Source organism: Leptopilina boulardi, unplaced genomic scaffold (genome assembly GCF_019393585.1).
Source record: "Leptopilina boulardi isolate dan_hultmark-lab unplaced genomic scaffold, ZJU_Lbou_2.1 LbouV2_78, whole genome shotgun sequence".
NCBI lineage: Eukaryota > Metazoa > Arthropoda > Insecta > Hymenoptera > Figitidae > Leptopilina > Leptopilina boulardi.
In genome coordinates this window covers 528,428-553,421 of record NW_026138025.1, presented here as the reverse complement: position 1 = coordinate 553,421, position 24,994 = coordinate 528,428, and the positions used below count along the sequence as shown (strand labels likewise).

Here is a 24,994-nt window from a genome sequence, read left to right as displayed (position 1 = left end):
TTTAATAACTTTTTTTTTTATTTCTTCTAGCAAATTTTTTTTTGTCTTTTTTTTTCCTAATAAATTTTTTCTAAAAATAAAAATTATTTATCGTTTCAATGAAAAACTTTCAATTTTCTGCCTGTAATATTCTTTTCTTTTTCTATTTTAATATAAATCAATGATCAAATACATATGTCAATAGAGGGTGAGACAAAAAAAAAAAAAAATGAAAAAAAAAAATGAAAAATCGTTAAAACAAAAAAAAAAAAAAAAAAAATTGCCTTCCCCCTTACTCTTCTCAAAATGTTTTATTGGTTCGCCCCATATTGGAAACTTTGGACGTTAGCCAGAATATTAATGATATCTAGCGTTCACTGCATGTATATATATATTGGAAGGAATTAAAAAAATATATATCAGATAAATGGAGTCGCTTTAACGAGTTGTTTTCCCAACAAATATGTGTTTTAGTTTTGTTCAAATATTTGCGATTCTCTATTTTCAAAACAAGTTAGTGAAATTTTTTTTTTTTTTAAACTGGTCATTGCATTTGTTTAAATGTTTATTATTTTTCCAAATTGTTAATACAATTATTATTATTAATATTTTATTATTATTTTACTATTATTTTATTATTATTATTTTTTTTTTTTTTTTTTTTTTTTTTTTTTTTTTTTTTTTTTTTGCTTACTGCGGGTCGCCACATTACTCCTACAACAGAATGCCCACATAAGAAGATATATGACCATTCAATCATAGGAGTTATAATGGCTTTAAAATCTTTTATAGAGAAACAAGCTTGGCGCCCAAGCTTGAATACTGTGAGACTCTGACGCAAGCGCCCATACTCACTAAAAACCCATTTTACCCGGACACTATTTCACCTGCGGAACTGCCGTCAAGCTTCGGTCTTCGCAGATGAGGTCCCGTTTTGCCGCTATAGCGACCCTACCGTTACGGAACTTCGTAGCCTACTCTTCCGGCTATTGCTCAAGGCTGGACAGAAGGGGGAGGGGATCTAAATTCTCCTCCTCCCTCTTCTGCTTGATCCCTGCCGAGCATTAAGGTATCTCCCGGTCAACCCGGATCTTCCGTCTTTGTCTTTTGTCGACATGACTTTTACGACAAAAGTCTCGATATGCCTCCAAGAGTCCACATTTTGGAGCATGATGGGGACCATAGTATCGGGGTTGAATCGAGTCCCAACCGCCGTAAACATGGTCTCCCTATCATCGCTCCAATGCTCACAGGAAAATAGCGTGTGTTCTGCGTCATCAATTTGAGCATCGCAGTACACGCATTTTGAAGCTTTTCTTATTTTAAATCTGAAGAGATACTGGCCGAAACAACCATGACCTGACAACACTTGTGTCAGGTAATAGCCAACTTCGCCGTGCTTTCTATCAAGCCAGGTGGCGAGGTGAGGAATCAGGCGGTGTGCCCACCTTCCTTTTAAATCCCCATCCCATCTCTCTTGCCATTTCTCAACGAGACGTTTCCTCGCTTCTTTGCGAATAGCCGCCTTTAGGCTATTACAGTTCCCTTGTTCTAGCGAGCTCGCTAGGTCCTTTACTAGCATGAAGACCTCCTGTCTTTCTCTCGCCAGTAAATCTACTGGCGGAGTGCTCGCCAGAACTAGGACTGCACTCGTTGAGACTGTTCTGTAGGCTGAAACCACTCTCCGCGCGGATCTTCCATGTACGGAGAGCAGTTTATCAGAGATGCCGCGGGTCTTTAGGGCTTTATCAGCCCATGCAGGGGCAGCATACAGCTGCTTTGCTAGACCCACGGTCGCCACCAATCGCCTTTTCCTTTCCCTGGGGCCGCCGACATTGGGCATCATCCTCGAAAGGTTTCCAACGCATTCGGCGGCCTCGAGTGACTTGATGTTACAGTGTTGGTGGAAGTTTAACCTTCTGTCCAACGTCACTCCCAGGTACTTGAGATTATTTCCCCAGGAGACTTCGGTCTTCCCGATTTGGAGCCGAGGGGTTTCATAAGGTCTCCGGTCTGTGACGAGCAAGGCTTCAGTCTTCTCTATGGCCATTTGAAGGTCATTGAGGTCTAACCAGCGTTTTACTCGTCTCAGACTTTCATTGATCCTTATTTCCAGGATTTCTAAGCTCTGCGCGCAACATACTATAATGACGTCGTCTGCAAAGCCGACTACAAACGTGTCTTCAGGTAGGTCGATCCGCAGGAGTTCGTCATACATGACGTTCCATACGAAAGGACCCACCTTAGACCCTTGTGGAGCTCCACATGTCATTTCGTATTTGATATGACATGTGTCGCTCTTGTACACAACCCATCTGTTGCTAAGATAGTTGTCTATCATGCGCAACAGATAGGCTGGAACCCTTTTACGTTTCATTGCTTCTATGCAATGGTCCCACCTTGCAGAATTAAACGCATTACTTATGTCGACGGAAACGAGCGCGCAGAATCCTTTCTTTTTCCCCTCTTTGGCTTTCTGTGCCTTATTGACAACAGTGAGTATTGCATCAACTGTTGACCGGCCTTTTCGAAAGCCAAATTGGTTCTCCGATAGGCTGTTCTCGCCTACCAGGATTTCCTGAAGTCTCTGTAGAACCATACCCTCTAGAAACTTACCCATCGTATCCAATAAGCATATCGGTCTGTACGATGTGACCTTATCTAGAGGTTTGTCTCCTTTCCTAAGGAGGACCAATTTCTGTATCTTCCAGTCATTGAAGAACTCTCCAGCTTCCAAACACGCATTAAAGACGTTGAGAAGAAGCTCTGGATAGGCAGCGGTCACCTCTTTTAGGATCTCACTGGCTATTCCGTCATTGCCAGGCGCTTTGCCATTTTTCAACGTCTTTGCCACCTTTTTTAGTTCTTCAAGCGTGAAGAGCTCCTCCCTCTGTACTACACAGTGAGTATAGTCCTCCCTGGGGATCGGTTCTACGTGGGGAAATAATGCGCTTATGATTTTCTGGACCCAAATCGGATCATCCAGACCAGGGGTTTTTTGCCTAGCCACCAATTTCTTGGTGACAATCTTGAACGCCAAACCCCATGGATCATTTTCGGATTCACCGATTAGGTCCTTCCAGCAACGGCGTTGGCTATTTCGAACCGCTTGCTTGAAGATAAGCCTGGCTTTATGCCATTTTTCTCGCAGCTCGGAGTTTCCCTTTTTATTATTATTATTATTATTATTATTATTATTATTTTTATTATTTTTATTATATTATAAAAAATATGGAAAGTATAAGAAAAAGAAAAGGGGAAAAATTCTCATATATATAAATATTTTTGGGTTATAGAAGACAAAAAAAAAAAAATTTCATTTTTGTCTTTTCTTTTTGCAGGAAATGTCGTCATTATTGCGTCAACACTTTGCCCAAGATTACGACCATTACCAGCGACACCCACTAATGTCTTTCTTGGTGGTCTCGCCACAGCTGATCTTTTACTCATCATCTTTTGCATTCCAGTCAAGGTATATATATATATATATTTTTTTTTTCAAACTATTTTACATCTATAATGTATTGTATGTCACTAATTACTTAATTAACTTATACATAACTATTCACTTAAAGTTATAAATTTTATTCCTCGACATTTTTTTTTAATGTTCACAAATTGAAAAAATTCAAATAAGCGTGAAGTAAAAAATATATTATAATATATATATATATATATATATATGAATATAATTATAATGTCAATTGGTTAATGATTTTTTAAATCGATATATTGGTTTTTTAAAACGATATTAATAAATCGATTTATCGATTTTTAAGTAGATACATCGATATTTAAATCGATATATCGATATTTGGATTAATTAATCGATACTTAAATTGATATATCGACTTTCGCAATTAGATATATAAATATTTAGATCGATATTTAAATCGATAAGTAGACTTTTAAGTAGATATATCGATATATAAATCGATTTATCGATACTCGGATTAATAAATCGATATTTAAAGGAAAAAAATGTACTTTTAAGTGGAAATATTGATATTTGGGTCGATATATCGATATCTCAATCGATAGATCGATATTTAAAGCGATATATCGATATCTCAATCGATAGATCGATATTTAAAGCGATATATCGATTGATCGTTACGGAAATCGATAGATCGATATTTAAAGCCATATATCGATATCTCAATCGATAGATCGATATTTAAAGCGATATATCGATTGATCGTTACGGAAATCGATAGATCGATATTTAAAGCCATATATCGATATCTCAATCGATAGATCGATATTTAAAGCGATATATCGATTGATCGTTACGGAAATCGATAGATCGATATTTAAAGCGATATATCGATATCTCAATCGATAGATCGATATTTAAAGCGATATATCGATTGATCGTTACGGAAATCGATAGATCGATATTTAAAGCGATATATCGATGTTTAAATTGATTGATCGTTACGGAAATCGACATATCGATTTCCTAATCGATATCTAAAACGGTTTATGGATATTTAAATCTATATATATATATATATATATATATGAAGTTAACTTAATTTATTCAGGAAATATTTTAAATTAGATTCAAGATGTTTGCTGTGGGAAAACAAACAGAGCCCGTTTATATGTTAAATTGAATAACTTGGAATATAGTGAATGAGAATACTGTCAATATACTTAATGTTTTCTCAATAATCAAATCAGAGGAAACTAATTACCAGTGTTGATGTGAAATATTAATAAAATTATTTGCAAAATTTATATTTAAAAAAAAATGGAACATAATCAAAAACAAGAAAATTTCCAAATTTATTTTGACAATTTTTATAACATTTAAAATTAATTTTTATTATTATTATTATTATTATTATTAACAGTCTAACTATTATTATTACTATTATTATTATTATTATTATTATTATTATTATTATTATTATTATACGATTATAAAAAAAGCTTCTTAATAAAATTTTTTTCTTCTCTTCTTATAATTATTATTTTATGATGGAAAATTCAAGAATTAGGTCAAATTAATAATCACTATCGATTCTCGAGACATAAATTTAATGAATGAATGATAAATTTTTTAATAATACGCAAATAATTATATACACCCATATATATATATATATATATATATATATATATATATATGGCATTGAATATTAAATGTATAAAAAATATAAATGAATTAATGAGAAAAAAATAAAAAAAAAATTTAAGTAAACTTGAGAAAAAAAAAAAAAATTGTATGCATAAAAATATTTATTTCTGTGTTTTTTTTTAACCTCAATTTTTCGAATTTCCATGAATTGTTGTGTGATTATTCCTTGTCACTTGATGTGGAGTTTAGTATGAACACAATGCAATTCCAAGTAAACGCGCTCGCCCTTTAAAGCCCAGATTGACGGACATGAAGTGGAAAGTGGATGGGTGTTCGAGAAGCAAATTTACTTCACACGATATATAGACATTCTCGCGTGTTTAAAACGACAAAATCAAAAAAATAAAAAAAAAATAAAATTTTGGTAAATTTACATTAAAGTCATTGCATGTTTAATTAAACAATGTTTCACTACTTTTTTTTTCTTTTTAAATTAAATATATATATATATATATGACTTTCGCATATATATTAAAAATTAAAATTTAATTAAAATTTTTGTAAAAAATTTAAAAAAAATGAATTTTATTAGAAATAATTAGTTTTTTTGATGAATTTACAATTTTTCGAATTAATTTTCAATTAGTAAATCAATATTTAAATTGATATTTGGATCGATATACTGATATCTCAATCAAAAGATAGATATTTAAATAAAATTAATTCAAAAACTTTTATCCAAAAAAATTCTTATTTCTAATAAAATTCTTTAAAATTAAAATTTTAATTAATGATTTTTTTATGAGAAATTTTCTCCCTACATTTTTTTGTTCAAAAGGTAAAAAAAACCACAAAACTATCGAGTTACAAAAAAAAAATTTTTTACCAAAAAACCATTTTTCGATGACAAAGAATTTTTTTAATTTGCAAATTTTTTTTTTCAGAAAGAGAATAAAAAAGAATTGACATTTTTTTCTCTCTTGATTTATCCCTTAATAATAGAACGATTATTATATACTTTTAAACGCAAAAAAAAAAAACAAATCTTTATTGATAATAAATTGTCACTATTTCATGGGGTCACAACTTCATTCAAATTGAAATTATTTTCAATTATTGTTTTGATCCCTCAGTGGCATGACAGAAAAAGAATGAGTGAGTGAAAAAAAGAACTTTATTCGATATTGATATCATGTATTTTGATACAGAATACCACGTATTCAATTCCCGTGTTACTTTAACAATTTTTTTTCCTTCTCTTTCTCTCTCCCACAACTGACAGCCTTTGTACATCGATTTGCAAATTGATGTTTGAAAAGAAAACCTATAATAATAAAAAAATATAAATAAAAAAAAAAAAATTGTAACATTTTTTTTCTATTACATAAATAATTTTCTTTTTTTTTATTTTTATTTTTATGATTAAAATCAAATCATTAAAAAAGACACCTTTAATATTAACAAAGAAAATCTCTCATATTTATTAATTTTTCCTGTTCATGAAACGAAAAAAAGAAAATGTTTCAATATTTTCTATATAATATACAATACAGTCAATAGACAAAAAAATTTCCGCGTTATTGAAAAAATTTTTTTTTTTTTTTCGCGTGTCCAGAAAAAAAATATTTCACCGCAATTAAAGGGTGGGAATTTTTCTTTTTTTTATTCTTATTATTCTCGGGGGTGCTTTTCATGCCTTCGAGAAAGGTCAAAAGTTTCATTCATTCATTTGAGCCTCAAGTTTCCTTTTTAAGCAATTTTCCTTGTGCCAAGAACTTGAATACAATTTACAAAAGCAAGAGAAGAAAAACTTTTCGATATAAATTTACACATTCTTTATTGTTACTTAAATTTATTCGCAGTGTTACAAAAAAAATTTTCTTCTATAATTTATTATATATTTCTTTATATTTTACTAATTTTTACAAATAAAATGTTTTCCTTATTTTTTTTTATTATATTGAAATTATTATTATTACTATTACTAGTATTATTATATTACTTTAATTATATTATTATATTATATTATCAAAATGAGGGCGGGGCAAAAAAGTGGGCGTCACTAATAGGGGGCGTCACGCCAAGTAGGCGGAGCCAAAAAGTAGTGGGGTGTCCCTAAAAAACATTGGCATGATTATTATATTATACAAGAGAGGGCGAAGCTAAAAAGTGGTCGTCACTATTAGGGGCGTTAGGCGTAGTGGGCGGGGTTTAAAAAGTGGGCGTCACTCTTAGGGGGCGCTAGGATAAATGGGTAGGGCTAAAAAAGTGGGCGTTACTAGTATGTGCGTTAAGCGAAGTGGACAGGGTTTAAAAAGTGGGCGTCACTAGTAGGCAGTGTTAGGCACAGTGGGTACGACTTAAAAAGTGGGCGTCACTATTAGAGGGCGCTAGGCTAAATCGGTAGGGCTAAAAAAAGTGGGCGTTACTAGTAGGGAGTGTTAGGCAAAGTGGGTAGGACTTAAAAAGTGGGCGTCACCATTAGGTGCGTTAGGCGAAGTGGGCGGGGTTTAAAAATTGGGCGTCACTCTTAGGGGGCGCTAGGCTAAATGGGTAGGGCTAAAAAAAGTGGGTGTTACTAGTGTGGGCGTTTAGCGATGTGGACAGGGCGTAAAAAGTGGGCGTCAATAGTAGGGAGTGTTAGGCAAAGTGGGTAGGACTTAAAAATTGGGCGTCACTATTAGGGGCGTTAGGCGAAGTGGACGGGGCTTAAAAAGTGGGCGTCACTAGTAGAAGGTTTTATGCAAAGTAGGCGGAGCCAAAAAGTAATTGGGCGTGGCTAAAAAAACATTGGTCGCAGCACGAAGATTGAGGAGTCATAAAAATGGGGTGTGTCACTAACATAAGGCGTCACGCCAAGTGGGCGGAGCCAAAAAGTAATTGGGCGTGGCTAAAAAAACATTGGTCGCAGCACGAAGATTGAGGAGTCATAAAAATGGGGTGTGTCACTAACATAAGGCGTCACGCCAAGTGGGCGGAGCCAAAAAGTAATTGGGCGTGGCTAAAAAAACATTGGTCGCAGCACGAAGATTGAGGAGTCATAAAAATGGGGTGTGTCACTAACATAAGGCGTCACGCCAAGTGGGCGGATCCAAAAGTAATTGGACGTGGCTAAAAAAACATTGGTCGCAGCACGAAGATTGAGGAGTCATAAAAATGGGGTGTGTCACTAACATAAGGCGTCACGCCAAGTGGGCGGAGCCAAAAAGTAGTTGGGCGTGGCTAAAGAAACATTAAACGTTGCGTGGGGAATCATAAAAGTGGGGCGTGTCACTAGAATAAGGCGTCACGCTATGTGGGCGGAGCAAAAAAAAAGTGACGCTACGAGTATATAAACCATTTCCACGAATGTTTCCAAAACTCTTTGTTTTCTTGAACATGTTTACCCTACCAGGATAAAATTAAAGAATCTAACCTTTTTTTTATTATAGATCTCCTTTTATGCTACATGGAAAATTTTTTTTTTTCCTTCTACACACAATTTGCCTGCAATATATATTGTTATACATAAATTATCCGACGATTTTTGGATTAATAGCAAAATTCTATGTCATGTTAGCGTACTTTAACGATGCTGTGCTTCAGTTAAATGAATGTCAGCCTTCAAATGTGTATGGATATATATATGTATGTGTGAGACATTTATCTAAAGTGAAAATGAACAGGTTTTCAACATATATGCACGTTGGAAATTCTATTAGAATATTGCCGCTATTCTCAAGGACCCATGTGTGTGTGTGTGTGACCGGGAATGTGATCCAGACGTTTGGAGGGTGAGTGTCTTGAGTTTTAATAACACAATAGAGAGGTTAATAATTATTATTCACTTGAAACTTATTTAATTATAAAAAAATCATTGACATTTAATTAACTTGTTAATATTTTCAACGATTTGACAGTTTAACTAGAAAATTTTCTTCTCTTCTAGAGCAAAAGTGTAAAATTATTAAGTGATTTTCCATGTTTGATAGTTTATTGTTTAATAAAGTTTCATTTGGCGAGTGCATTTCATGTTTGAATTGAATGATTTTGTAGTTAAAGTAAGAGACGCGACAATAATAGAGAGAAAGTGAGAGAGAACGAGAGACGTAGAGGAACGTTGATACTGTTAGGAGGGAAGTTTACTAAAGTTAGAAACTATCGGGCTTTGACCCCAATTTTCAATGCTTTTCGTTAATTTCAAAGTTTGCCTTTATTCACCGAAAATAAATACTCCACCAATTTAATCTTCCCTTAAATTTTTTTACTAAGTAAAGAATTTTTTTTTAATTTCCTAAACTGATTATGTTAAATTGTAATAATAATAATAATAATACTAGTAAGAATAATAGTAATAACAATCGTAAGAATAATAATAGTACATTAATATGTGAACCGACCTTTAATATTTATAAATAAGAAAAAAAAATTTTTTTAAAATACGATGTGACTGCGACGACGTCTCGAGCAAGACTGAGGAGCTCCGCTTTGCTCAGCGCCTTATATCGTATTCTTGACTCCCCTCCACCACCGCAGCGGCCAATCGCATCACAGCTCCCTCTCCTGCGTCTCTCGAGTTTCAGGAAAGCAGTGGGCGGTCCCAAACGTAGGAGTGGGGAAATACTCTTGCTAAATTATAATTGGCGGCCGCCGCAGGGTGGGGAGGTCTTAAATTCTAATTCGTCGACGCTGCGGGGTGGGGGAAATAAAAATCGATCACTGACAAAAAATTCACTTCCGTGTGCAACTACACATAATCAAAACCTAATTAAATTACTCTTTTTCTTCTTCGCTTTTAAAATTTATTATTTATTTTTATTCCTCAATTATTATTAAATTATGTCTGACGTGTCAGTTGAAAATTTCTTCTAAACACGACGAAGATCAAAAATTCTATTTTTTTATTTTGCCTTCATCTTCTTCTTCTTCTTCTTTTGCCATCGCATCAGTTCGTATTAAAGGGAAACACAAGTTGTGCAGACATTAAAAATTCAGACTGGAAGTCTGCCAGAGTTTCCTCTTATATAGTAGCTGCAAATATACATTTACTTTGTGGTTGTTTAGTGAATGGATTAGCTATATTGGATTTTATTTTTACTCATATTATCTATTGTTAAATTGAAAAATAAAACAAAAATTTTTCTCTCTTGTACGGTGAAAAAAAAATAAAATTAATTTCATTATAAACGGAAAAAATATTTTCCTTTGCAAATCTCTTTTTTTTGGGGGGGGTTTATTTTTTGGTCCTGTTGATAGAATATGATTAGTGAAGTTTAATCACGTTTTGTTAATCAAGAGTGCTGCGATATAGAGAAAGCTGTTGACAAACTTGTTTAAATGAAAGTTGAGAGCGACTGCAATTTATTTAATTTCGCGGGTAAAAGGTTTTTGAATTATGACAACTCTCTCTCTCTTGCTCTATCTCCTTTATCTCCAAATTCGTTTGTGATAATTTGTTAGAGGAATATTTCTCTTTTTAGAAATTGCATTTATTTTCGTTAAGAGACGAAACAAAATTCCTTCAAACAAAACTTAATAAATCATTTTAGTAATAAGCTGTGCGCTCAGGATCAAAAGAAAAGGATGGAAATCTACTCTTAAGAATAAAATTTTGTCCTCTCTTCTTTTTTGTTTCAAAAAAAATTTTCTATTTAACCGTTTGTTTCAAGTCGTCGTCGTCGTCGTCATTCTCTCGTACTTCCGTCAGGGCATTAGTATAATACACACGCAGTGCACGTCGTTTGCACAGTGAAATGTACTTGGCTGGCGTCGACCTGAAACAGAAACTATTCGTAACTGGGCGGATGCATGTATTCCCTTCCAGTAAACAATTGCCGTGAATTATTACCACCACACTATATAGCTTCAGAATTTGTTGATATATTCCTGAAAATTTGTTCATGAACGCAACCAAAAAAAAAAAATTTACTTTAAATTAAGAATTTCTTTTTAATTTTTTTTATAAAAATATTTTTGGATTACTATTTTTTTTTATTAAAATTATTAAAATAATTATTGAAAAAAAATTTACAAAAAAAAACTCGAGTTTTACTGAGAATTTTAAGTCCTAGCAGTTGATTTTTAGAGAAAAGGAAGCGAAGATAGAGGGGAAAGAATCATGATTGGCTGATACCAAGGTGGAGGGGATAGGCAAAGACGATATAAGCAGCCGCTCAAGACCGGGAGCGTTTTTCTCACTTAAGACGTCGTGAGGAACGTTTCAATTTTTTTTTTAATATACACTAATTTAAAAGTATCAAATAGTAACTAAAAATATCAAATTGGTGAAAAAATTTGGATCAATTTGATATTTTCAGTATAAATTTAATACTTTTAGTATTTAAACGTTGAAACTTCTTTTTACAATTAAAAAAAAAATATTCCATAAACCGATTCTGGATTATTATTTACATTGTTTTTTAAATTTACATTTTTTAAATATATTATTATATATTATTAATATATTATTATATTGAAATATATTATTATCATTATATAAATTATTTATTGTATTATATATTAATTGCTCTTTACAGTATTTTAATAATTATAATACTAATAATACAATTGATAATAACTTTTATTATATTATTATTATTATCATTAAATATAATTAAAAAATAGAAAACATGATTAAACACTATATACTAATATGTATTGGAAACGATTCGATTTCAATTTCTCGGATCAGGGATCAAAGGAACATGTAGTTACCCTCTCCTTTATATATATATATAAAAGAAGACTCCAAAGTTAATTTTAAAATTTTGTTGTTCAGTTTAACCTGCCACCTTTGATCCTTCAACTAAATGAGCATTTTATTTTTTTTTTACAAAAAGACTCATCTATTTTTAGAGTTAAATTGCGAATAGAAAGCTTTTGATGAGGAATCCTTAAATGCAAAAAGCTTAGAGATTCGCAAACATCCGTTAATGCGCTTTGAATACCTATATATACAGCAGAATGCAAAAGTGCTCTTTAAAAGCAGTCAATTCATAATTTTAAGTTCACCTAATTACGATACATTTTATTTAAAAAAAAAATTCTGCCGTTTAATTAACAAAATTTTAATTTTATATAGACTTAAATATTAATTTTTTGATTCAAATAAATATTTGTTCTGAAGCGCTTGGGGTTTTTTTTTACTTTCAGGTTTAGAATTTTAAATTATAATATTAATAGTAATAATAGCAATTATATTATTAATAATAGTAATAATATAGAAATAATAATAATAGTAGTAATAATACAGAAATAATAATAATAGTAGTTATGAAAATAGTAATAATAATAGTAGTAGTGAAAATAATAATAGTGATGATAATAATAATAAAAATACTTCAATACTTAAAAATAAAAATTGTAAAAGAAAATACGATGTGACTTCGACAACGTCTAGAGCGAAACTAAGGAGCTCTGCTTCGCTCACCTCCTTATATCCTATTCTTGACTCCCCTCCACTTTCCGAGTTCCAGGAAAGCAGTGGGCGGTCCCACGCACAAGAACGATTAGCTACCCCGTCCAGTGGTGGGGATAACGAGTAGAATATAAAGCGTCAAACGAAACGCAGAGCGTCAGTCTCTCTCCAGACGTTGTACAAATTACATCTTAAATTATTTTTTCGAAAAAAATTATTTATTTACTCATACTTGCTTTTACATTTAGCTCAAGTTTCTTCTAACAATCTCTAATTGTAAATTATAAAATTTTAAGAAAAAATTTCATATCTCGTTATGGAAAATAATTTCAAATACCGCAGTATTAAAAAATTAAAAGTAAAAAATTTTCACAAATAGAACATAATTTAATTATATATAAGAAACTATTTTTTTGTAAGGAGAAAAAATGTTTTTTTTTTCGTTCAAAAAAAAAAGCAAAAAATAATTCACTTTACATATTTTTAAATTGAAGCAACAAGTTTCGTTGAAAATCTTTGGACCAGTTCCAAATTGTACCTTTTTTCTCCTTTCTCTCTCTCTCTCTCTTTCTCGTTTACAGCAACAAGTTGCAAAACCAATGAAAATTTGAACTTTCGAGTTACTTTCTAAATTGCTCTTTTTTTTCTCTTAATTCTCTCTTTTTCTCTACATTTACAGTACAGTAAATATAATTTTATATTCCATGAGATGTGAAAATATTTCTTTTTTTTCAAATTTCCCTTATTTTTTTTCTGTGACATTAAGTAAATAGTGGAAATTCTCATATAAGTGTAAAAAAAAAGTAAATGGTCAATTCATAGAAAGTGGTGGCCCTTCATTGGTAGATTGTAAGAAAGAGGTACATTGGGAAAATTGTTCACGTGGTAGGAATTCAGCGCACAAATCGGATTTTTCATCTCTCTCACTCTCTCTCTGTTTTTTTCTCTTATACTTTCAGCTCACGTAACATCAAAACGATAATTCGAAGGAATCGAAAAACCTTTAACAGTGATGGGTTGTGTGGTCTCATCGTGAAAAATAATTACTCATTTCTTGTCTTCATTTTAATTACAATTTAAAAAAAAAATTACTATTTTTTGCAAGATCAAAAAAGTTGAAACCTCAAAAGTCAAAAAAAAAACAAAAAGTCACAAATTTCGAAATCTTTGTAACTAAATTCATAATAAACTGCCCTCCCTCAATAGTGGAATAATTCCCTTTGGAATAATTTACACCCTTATAAAAACAAGCACCAAGGGATTTGTACAAAAGGCGAATCTGTCAATTGGGATAAAATCGATTATATACTTGAAGGTCGCACTTTGTGTTCATAGTGTTAGCCCTTTTGAAGAAAAGAGACCTTTTTTTACCAAGAGAGAGATAGAGAGAGAGAGGGAAATTTTATAGCTAAAGAAACTTGTTCTAAGAAGAAAAAAAATTCTCTTCTGTAAGGAGGAAAAAAAAAGATCCATTATGGGAATTTTTTTTCGAAAAAAGAAAACTATTTTTGTTTTACGATATCCTATTGTTAACGAAGGAAATTTGTGATCAATATCACTCACACACACACGAGTTATAAGGTTTCACGAAGACCATTAATTGTACAAGTTAATATCAACCAGACATCCATTAGATGTCAAATTGAAAAAAAAATTTTGAAGGATAGTTACACATATTCTCCATTCTCTTGTACAAGTTACCTCAATAACGACCAAGATTTAGGTTATTATTTTACCCCATATATATATATATATATATATATATATATATATATATATATATATATATAGTGGAAAGTGATATTTTTCACAGTTGTAAGTTTAGATGAAAATTAATTTTTTAAATTTATCACTTTTTTATGATACTTAAAAAAAATTTTTTTATAAACTTTATGTTTCAATCGATATTGATGGGAAACTGTAGTGGATATTTGATACCTCCACTGGGAATTAATAAATTTTTTTTTTATTTTTATAGTAGGTAAAATGTTTTATATCTAGGACCAACTCATGCATTCATAGAATTAAAAAATAATAATAGTATTATTTTTTGTTTTTGTGAATGGTAAAGTGGAAATTACAGCAAGGAAGGAAAACATCCCCAATAATTATTATAATAATAGTAGTAGTAGTAATAGTAGTAATAATAGTAGTAATAATAGTAGTAATAATAGTAGTAATAATAATAGTAAGGATAATAGTAATAATAATAGTGATAATAATAATACTAATGATAGTAATAATAATAAAAATACTTCAATACTTGATCCTTCTTTTCTTATTTATAATTAAAAATAAAAATTGTAAAAGAAAATACGACGTGACTTCGACAACGTCTAGAGCGAGACTGAGGAGCTCCGCTTCGCTCACCTCCTTATATCCTATTCTTGACTCCCCTCCACTTTCCGAGTTCCAGGAAGGCAGCGGGCGGTCCCAGCGCAGTGGTGGGGTCCAGTGGTGGGGATAACGAGTAGAATATATACCGGAAAACGAAACGCAGAGCGACAGTCTCGCTAGAGATGTTGTACAAGTCACATCTTACATTATTTCTTTGAAAAGAAATATTTTTTTAATTTTTTACTATTATTATTATTATTTTTTACTATTATTATTTTTTACTATTATTATTATTTTTTACTATTATTATTATTTTTTACTATTATTATTATTTTTTACTATGATTATTATTTTTTACTATTATTATTATTTTTTACTATCATTTTTTTTAAAATGAAACATACGCCTCATAATTTTTTTTTTCCTAAAATTATCGGAAAAAAATATTTTTTTTTTTGGCGTAGCATATTACAAAAGAAAAAATAAACTGAATATATTTTTTATTAATAAAAAATAAATGTGGAAATGTTTTGCGCTTACTGTCACCATCACGGTTATTATTATTTTGTTGGGATAATAAAATTCTTTTTTGTATGAGACGCATCGCGTGAATTGTAAAAGGCAACACACGCGGCGCCTTTTATGCGAGTTATACGAGGACAAACGATTCATTTCTATGATCATGTTTTTGTATCTCTGTGTGTGTGTTCACTCATGAGAATTTAACTTGCTCTCTCTCAAAATATCCTTATTGCATTTAGGGGGAGGTAAAAGGGGTTTTTGGGGTGAGGGACGTTGAAAAATAGTTCCACGCTTTCTTTCAAGTGCTTTTTATCGAATCGTCTCGCTATTTTATTTGTTATTTATATATATATATATATATATATATATATATATAAGAAAATGGAAGGTTTTGAAAGCTCAACCAATTTTTTTTCAAATTATTAAATTTTCTTTTTGATCAGTCAATTGTGAAAAATGTTTTTTTTTTTCAAAAAATTCTTTTTCGATGAAAAATATATTTTTTTCTACTCAATAGAATTTAATATCTATATTTTATGGTTGAGAGGGGATTGATTGTCAATTTTTTTTTTTTTTTTTTGCTTTGTTATCGCTTGCCTGCAAAAAAGAAAAATGGATGTTTGAAAAATCCTTGCGAGTCTTTGGAGAGGTCCCTTGGAGACATATTTTACTTTTACGCGATTGAGTCTTATCTGCATCTCTCGTGTGTTCTGTCAAGTCTTTCGTGTGTCGTCTAAAAGACAATTTACCAATGTCACTGTGTGAAAATCACGACTTTTTAAACGGTTATATTTTATCTTATCTGTTAGGTTTAAATTTTTTTTCCTTATGGCAAATGATTTAGTTTTTTTTTGGGGGGGGGGGTGTAAAAATGCGTTTTTTTTAAATTTATTAAAAAAAATACGCGTAGTAATTTTAATGACAATTTGCACCTGCGCAGTGATGTTTAACAGATGTGAAGTGATTTTAGAGGTAAATTTTTACCTGCGCATAAAAATAAAACATATGCGCAGTAGTTTTGGGAATAATATTCACCTGCGCAGTGATTATAATGGCACGTTTTATCTGCGCAAAAAAGGTAAAACACATGCGCAGTAATTTTAAAGGCAATTTTTACCTGCGCAGAAAAGTAAAACATATGCGCAGTAGTTTAGAAATCAATTTTAACATGCGCAGAAAGGTGAAACATATGCGCAGTAATTAAGAAAACAATTTTCACCTGCGCAGAAAAGGTGAAATAAATGCGCAGTAGTTTTGGAAACAATTTTTGTTATTGTGTGACAAATATTTTTCAAATTTAGAGAAGAAATTTGCATAGTAAAATTTCTTCAGTAATGTAAAACTTATTTTTCACAATTGCATATAATATTTAACCAACAAAATTGATATCAATTTTCTCGATATTATTAATAGAGGAAAAAAAAAGTAAAAAAAAAAAAAATTGCAATGATCCACTTCTTATGGAGAAGATCTCTGGAAGACTTAGTTAAACCTTGAAGTCATTATAATTATTTCTCCCTTCTGGTTTAGTGTATCAAGTCAGAGCACGTCAGCTTTGGAAACTGTAACCCCTCTTTTATAAACGAGCGACACTAACTCACCCTGATACTTGCCACCAACCCTCCTCTCACGTAACTACTCTTTTAGGGCCACAAAAAAAAAAGGAGACTGGGAATTGTTTGCTGAAAATTCACCCCCCCCCACCCCTATGGAATTGGACAGATATTTATGGTAACCCGTACATATATATATATGATTTCTTGACACTTTTTTCTAAGAAAAAAAAAGCACCAAGATGTTTAGAAAAAAAAAAAATTGAAAAATTATTTTTAATTACTAAAATAGATTTTAAATTATTTTAATTATTAAAATAAATTTAAAATTATTTTAATTACTAAAATAGATTTTAAATTATTTTAATTATTAAAATAAATTTTAAATTATTTTAATTTCTAAAATAAATTTAAAATTAATATCAATTCAAAAAAAAAGATAAGTGTCAAAAAAAATGCATTTTTAAAAAATATAATTTTCAGGCAAAACTTAATCGAGTTTGATTAAAATAATAATTTTTATAAGAGATAGATAGAAAGAGAGAAAGATACCTGATTTGCCGTTGTCACGAGACTTTACGTGACTAATTTTCAAATCGTTTCATGATACCTACAAACACACTATCTCTCTCTCTCTCTCTCTCTCTCTCTATATATATATATATATATATATATATATATGCCGTGAAACATTAATTTGTATCCCTTGTTTAATATGAAAGCGATTCATCAAAATTTCAATTACTCAAGTCAACATCAAAGATGATATTTTCATTTCTCTCTCTTTTTTTTACATTTTCTATAAATCAAATTATTTCAATCTTGTTAAAATAAATAGAGGATTATCTTTTTAATTTAATTTTAAAATTCAAAAAAAAAAAAATGCATTTTTACTTTGTTTCTATAATAAAAAATAATTTATATAAAATAAATTTTACTAAAAAAATTCAATTTACTGAAAAAAATTAAACTTGTCAGTTGTTCTTTAAATAGGGGAAAAATTGCCTGGGGAATGATAATTCAAACAATATATATTTAAATTAAAAATTGAAAAACTAGAAGGTAATCGATACCACTGCAGAATAATGCGCAAAGAAATATTATATAATTTACAATAAGTTTTTTAATTATATTATTATTATTGTTATTATTATTATTATTATTATGAATCCTTATTGGAAATATATAAAATATATTTTTTAAGAGAGAAATTTTATTGATATTTAATTTGTTTTTTTTTTTTTGATATCAAAGCAATAACAAACAAATAATAAGAGAAATTCACGATGTGGGTTTTGAAACAGTTTCCGATTCCTGAAACCATTTCCCTCAATTAATAATAATTAATGCCTGGCGGTCTCTATAGCCCAATGGGGCATCCCGTTACGCAAAACCCACTTAATTGAGTCAACCTTAGAGACTCGGGTACTAACGAGCTACTTTTAATATCAACAAAATGTCACTTATCCCCAGCAACTGAAAACTATTGAATATTAAATAAGTTGCCTCTTTGTATATATATATATAAATTGTTGGCTCTAGTTTCTTTTATGTTACGATCGGAAAATATAATTTGAGTTTTCCTTTCGAAAAAAAAAAATTTAATGAAGCAACAAAAATGAAATTTTAATTTACAATTTAAAAGATAAAAAAATAGAATCTTACGCTAATATTAGATTATTAATTAAAATAAAAAAAAATTTAATATTTAATAATATTTTCAAGAAAAAAAAAAATTAGTAATAAAAAATAAATTATTTTAAATTTATTACGAAAATTCACCACTCAAGTGTTACTTCCACCCCTTGTATTAAAATCATAATAGCTTCTTAATACAGTTACATATAATATACTTTTATTGATATTTAATTATATCTTGAGTATACATGAAAAATTTTCTAATTTATCTTAACATAAAATCAATTAATTTTTATATAATATATAATTAAAAGGTCATTTTTACTTTTATATATAAAAACAAAAAAAAAAAGAAATATCTATTTTTAAATAAATATTAAAAAGCAGTTTTATGATCAATAGAAGAAAATGTAAAAATATTTTTATCCAAATTTTTAAATAAGACTAAAATGATGTGTATTTTTATTCTATTATTACTATTATTATTTTTTAATTACAATAAAATAATTTAATCAAAATTATTGACAAAATTCATTAAAAAATCATTAGGACAAAATTTTTTTTTAAAAAAATCTATATTCACATAAATCTGATTTGTAGGAGGAAAATTTACAACCCACTATCAACATTCACGAAATTACATATCAGAATTGTATTTATGCCAAACACGTTCAACTAACTAATTACTTCTCGATTGTTTCACGAATCATCGATAAATTTACTGCAAACCGTCACAACACACTATATAGTTATAGATTAAAATTTCCCCTATGTATCAAAATTTACACTGTAATTAAATATATTTTTAATTTTTGATGTAATTTTCAAAAAAAAAAAAAATTATTAGTATTTTATTAGAATAAATTTTCTTTTTTCGATTCCAATTTTCATTTGACCGAAAATGACATAATTGTCCGAAGAACATATAAGATGGGAAAAAAAAATTTTCGGCGCGACTATTCAAAAATTTGACCAATTACAATGTTTCTTGATAAATTTCTAATTGGTCAAATTTTGTGAATAATCGCGACCGAAATTTTTTTTTTTTCCAGGTTATGTTCGGACATTTGTCATTTTCGGTCAAATGAAAATTCGATGCGTTTCTAAGAATTCTATATCTTCCTATATTACAAAAAGATATCGCCGCCGCCGCTGTTTCAAGAATTCTTGACCTAGGAGGGGGGAGTCCCCCCTCCTAAATTTTGAGGTTATGTTCGTTTCAAGGCTCTGAATTTAGCCGCAAGTCCCCCTCCCTCCTCTCAGTTCCCCTCCTCCGTCAAAAATGACCTAAATTTTGAGGTTATGTTCGTTTCAAGACTCTGAATATAGCCGCAATTCCCCTCCCATCCCCCGCCAGAAATGACCTAAATTTTGAGGTTATGTTCGTTTCAAGGCTCTGAATATAGCCGCAAGTCCCCCTCCCTCCTCTCATTTCCCCTCCTCCGTCAAAAATGACCTAAATTTTGAGGTTATGTTCGTTTCAAGACTCTGAATATAGCCGCAATTCCCCTCCCCTCCCCCGCCAGAAATGACCTAAATTTTGAGGTTATGTTCGTTTCAAGGCTCTGAATATAGCCGCAAGTCCCCCCTCTTTCCCCTTCCCTCATCTTTCTCTGTATTTCCCGCCAAAAATAGGGGGGTTGGCGCGCGGGGGGAGTATAGTAAAAAAAACCGTTAAATAGAAAATTAATATCTAAAAAAAATGTCTATTTTTAAAAATTACATTCAAGATTTTTTTTTCGACATTTACACACAGATAAAGACAAAAAGAGCTGAGGGCAAAAAAAAAGAGAAGAACAATTTTTTTTTTCTTCTCACACACGTATATAAACGTCTTTTCAATGAAGGCAAAAAGACATTAGAGTTTGTTTACTGCCCATAGGGTAAAAATAAACAGAGCTGTAAAAATGTACGAAAGTTTCTCTTATCTCGAGTGAAACACTTTTTTTATGGCGTCGATAAATATATTCTTCTTTTTTTTTTTTTTTTTAGATTTTTGTCCTTGTCTTCAAAAGTGTATTATATGTGTACGATAATTTTTAACATTGGGTAATAATATCTCACTTTAGTGCGCTTCTTTGACGACGACGACAACAATAACAGCACTTGACTATATATGTATGTTTTACAAGCGGCAGAAAAAAAAGTAGCAAAAGTGTGCGAAATTACAAAAAAAAAAACGAAAAATTTTTATCATTTTATTTGCAAAGAAAAAAAAATTTAAATACATGAATTGAAATAATTTTAATTAAATTAACACTATTGATATTTTTTCCAAAACCCTTTTTTTTAAATAAAAATATTAATATTAGTTTAATAACAATTATTATTATTATTAATTACTTAATAATTACTATAAATAATTAATTATTTATTACTATTTTTTTAAACTATTTTTAATTAATTAATTAATACTATTATTAATTGCTTAACAATTACTATTATTTATAAATTATTTTTTATTATTAATAATAATAATAATTACTAATTAATTAATATTGATACATAATATTTATGAGACAAAGTTACCCTCCTAACTTAATACTTGTTTTTTTTGTAATTTGTGCGGAATAGTGTACAAAACGTTATTCCAATTATATTGTGTAAACTTTAATTCACTTGTAGAAAGCTCAATGAATTAAAGTTTACACAGAATAATTGAAATGAACTTTCTTTTTTGAAATGTCAAACAAGAACGAGAACAATTTTTTCAAGAGCTAGATTTAAAAAAAAAAAAATGACTAATAATAATAATAATAATAATAATAATAATAATAATAATAATGCTAATAATAATAATAATTGTTATAATAATAATTTTTTGGAACGCATAATTATGTTCTAAAAATCATTAGTTAGAATTTTTATTTTACTGAATTTAATTTGACATAATTATTTTTGAGCCGAATTTTTATTTACTAGAATTTTCATTTAACATAATAGGATATTTTAAAGAATTTTTGATTAGCTAGAATTTTCATTGCATAGAATTTTTTGTTTTATATTCTTTCAGATGAATTTTCAATTTATTCGAATTATTATATTTAATAGAATTTCCCATAAAAACCTATTTTTCTGCAAAATAATTTTTAACTTAACCGAAAAATTATTTAACAAAATTTTCTAATTGATTTAAAATTTTCATTTGTCCGAAATTGCAAATGACCGAAACAACAATTGATTTTGGCACCTTTTTTTTAAATTATCAACCAATCACAATTTTATGGATAATTTTTTTGATTGGTTGATAATTTAAAAATCGCGCCAAAATCAATATTGTTGTTTCGGTCATTTGCAATTTCGGACAAATGAAAATTCTATCGAATAAGAAATTCTGTTAAATAATAATTTTTCGGTTAAGTAAAAATTCTGTGAAATGAATTTTCGGTTATATAAATAATAAAAAAAAATAATGATAATGACAATAATAATAATAATAATAATAATAATAATAACAGTAATAATAATAATAGTAATAATAATAAAATAATAATAATAATAATAAAATAATAATAAAATTAATAATAACAATAATAATCGTTGCTTATTCCCTAAGCAAAATATTAAAATAAATTAAAAAAATAATAATAATAATTGTTATAATAATAGTATTCATAATTTTCCATATATATATATAAAATAAATTTTAACAGGTAGACAAATATAATTCCATGAATGGACCAAAGGTTAACCGAATAATTAAACAAATCTACTTCTGTAGATGCATATAATATATAACGACAAATCTAATTTACATTGCAATTACGACAGTATTTCGAACGTTAAAATAAACAAAACTTGGTGGACAAATATAATTTTATCGGATTATTTTTTTAACATAAAAATAAATTACAAAAAAAAAAAAAAAATTTTTTTTTTAATTGTAAAATTAATAACAAAAATTTATAATTAATCTCCACTTTTCAATTTTGTATCAGAAATTAAATTTCTCATTTTGTTTCTTTTTTCATTTATTTGTATTATTATTAATTCAAATATCATTGCGAACAAAAATTGGAATTTAAAAATATACTTTTCAATTATCTTTTTTATAATTAAAAAAGAAGTGAAAAAGATATTAAAGAGAAGATGATTTTTTTTTATTATTAAACCATTTTAAATATTTAAATTTATTTAATTAAATATTAAATTTAATTTAAATATTTAATTATATTTGAAATTAAATATTAAATTTAATTTAAATATTTAATTTTATTAGAAATTAAAAAAATTTAATTTTTTCGCGAAATTAATTATTAAATTTTTTAGTAAATTATATATTTATGCATATATATGTACGGGCTCATTGGGAGGGGGAGGAATCCTCTAATTCATAAGTAATATATATATTATAAAATAATTTAGAAATATATATATATATATATAATTACAATACATTAATAATTTTTTATAACTAAGTTTTCAAATTCAAAAAATGTTGAATTAAAATCGAAAGAGAAAATAACGTATACCAAAGATTATATTACAAATTAAAAATCATTTTGCTTAAATAATAATAAAATAAAAACTCACTTTTTATCCTGTCACGAATCATCTGAAATTAGAAAAAAAATATTTCTCTATTAATTTGAAGAATAGATTAAATAAACAAAAGTTGAGCAGAAATTGGGACGTGTCTCGAAACGTTGACAGGAAGCAGACTGGTAAGTGAACGAGGAAACAGGGTCTTATATATCTGGCCAGGGAGGAGTGGGGGAGCACTAAATGTAGTGGGGGGTCCATAGGCGTTACCGTTGGCCAGTGGAACGTGACGTACTGCCCTACTACAAATTTTTAATACCCCCACTCCTCGTGGTTCTGGTATTTAAGTCAGCGCTCGATTGCTGCGTCTCAGTTGACCTACTACCGGGGCCCAAGTCACTTCTCAAATTTTGTTTAGGTAGCTCAATAAAGATTTTCAATTTTATTTTTTCTAAACTCCTTCAAATTGACACTAAAATACTTCATTATTATTGTTTTAATCCTTTTTTTTTTACAAAATTTCTATTTATTTAAATAATAATTCACTTCTTTCTCTGTCGTTACTAAAATGGAATTAATTAGAATATTTAAAAGTAATTTAATTAAAATTGATGAAAATAGAAGTTAACAAAAATTAAGTATATTAAATTGGCAACATTTATGTCAATTTTTAACTTTAATTGTAAGTTTTATTAATTTTTAAAATTAAGTAAATTAAAAATTTAGTGAATTCAATTAATAAAAATATAGTAAATTTAACTAATAATTTAATTATAATAAATAATATTGATATTAATTTAAAAATAAATTAATAAAAATTTAGTGAATTTAACTAATAATTTAATTATAATAAATAATAATATAATGTATAATAATAATTAATGTAATTATAATAAACTATAGTTTAATTATAATAAATTTAAAAAAAAAATTATTAAATGTACCATCTACTAAAAAAAATATTATACCTAAGAAAGCAAAAAAAGAAAATTTTCTCTAATGGCATGTAATTAAACATGTTCGTTTAAACGTGTTTGTCAAATCCGTTTTCGGGACACTTGATCCTCTTAAAATTGTTACCTATATACTCTACACTGGGCTGTTGGCAGTCATGTTTGCAAGCTTCGTCTCTCATTAATATTCAACTTGGTTGGAAAGTTGTTTGCCAAATCGAAAGGATTTGCATGTCACATGAATTATGGTCACGGAGACTCTCGTTAATGCTACCCTCTCTCTCTCTCTTTCTCTCTCTACGAAGAGAGAAAAAAAAATTTCTCCCTTCTGTCATTTACAGCACTAGTAGTGCTTTATTTCTTTCTTCCTTCTCTGTCCCATCATTTTTTTTTGTTTTTGCTCGCAAAAAGAAAAGATCAAAAAAAAATTTTTTCAGCAAATATTTATATCGTCAGAATAATGAGAAAAGTTCCTTTTTGTCCCTATTGTAAAGTTAAGAAGAGTTTCAGTAAAAAAAAAAAAAAAAAGTTTTAAGAACATTTCGTAGGAAAAGATTAAAAAAAAAATTTTTTTTTTTCTTTCTATTGATATGAGGAAATATAAAATTATGGCATTTGGAAGTGGGGAAAAAAGCAGTTTTATAATAAGTAGAAGAAAATTGTTAAAATGAAAATAATTTTTTATTTGTTTTGAAAGAATAAAAAAAGCAGTTTTATGATCAGTAGAAGAAAATTATAAAATAAAACCAAATTTTTTTTTTTCATTCTTAATTTGTTTTTTTCTTGGTGAATTTAATTTTTTTTTAGTTTTTTTAAAATTATATTTCTTTAATAAAATTCTATTTTAAAATCAAATTAATTATCCTATCAGACATAAAAAAGCAGTTTTGTGAATAGTAGAAGAAAATTGTAAAAAAAACCAAAATCATTTTTAATTTGTTTTTCTTAGTGAATTTTTAATTTTTTTCTGAAATTTTATTTTTAGTAAACTTTTCTATTAGAATTCAAATTAATTATCCTATCAGAAAGAAAAAAAAATCAGTTTTAT

The 24,994-nt window shown here is 28.7% G+C and overlaps 1 protein-coding gene across 7 annotated transcripts in view; it reads left to right on the top strand.

Annotated features, from left to right (window-relative positions):
• LOC127290658 (QRFP-like peptide receptor) overlaps positions 1-24,994 on the top strand; it is a 58,984-nt gene that overhangs the window by 8,971 nt on the left and 25,019 nt on the right. For all 7 annotated transcript variants that reach the window (XM_051319393.1, XM_051319397.1, XM_051319390.1 and 4 more), the window contains exon 3: positions 3,321-3,451. In XM_051319393.1, coding sequence (XP_051175350.1) covers positions 3,321-3,451 — 131 coding nt within the window. The remainder of the gene's footprint in view (positions 1-3,320; positions 3,452-24,994) is intronic.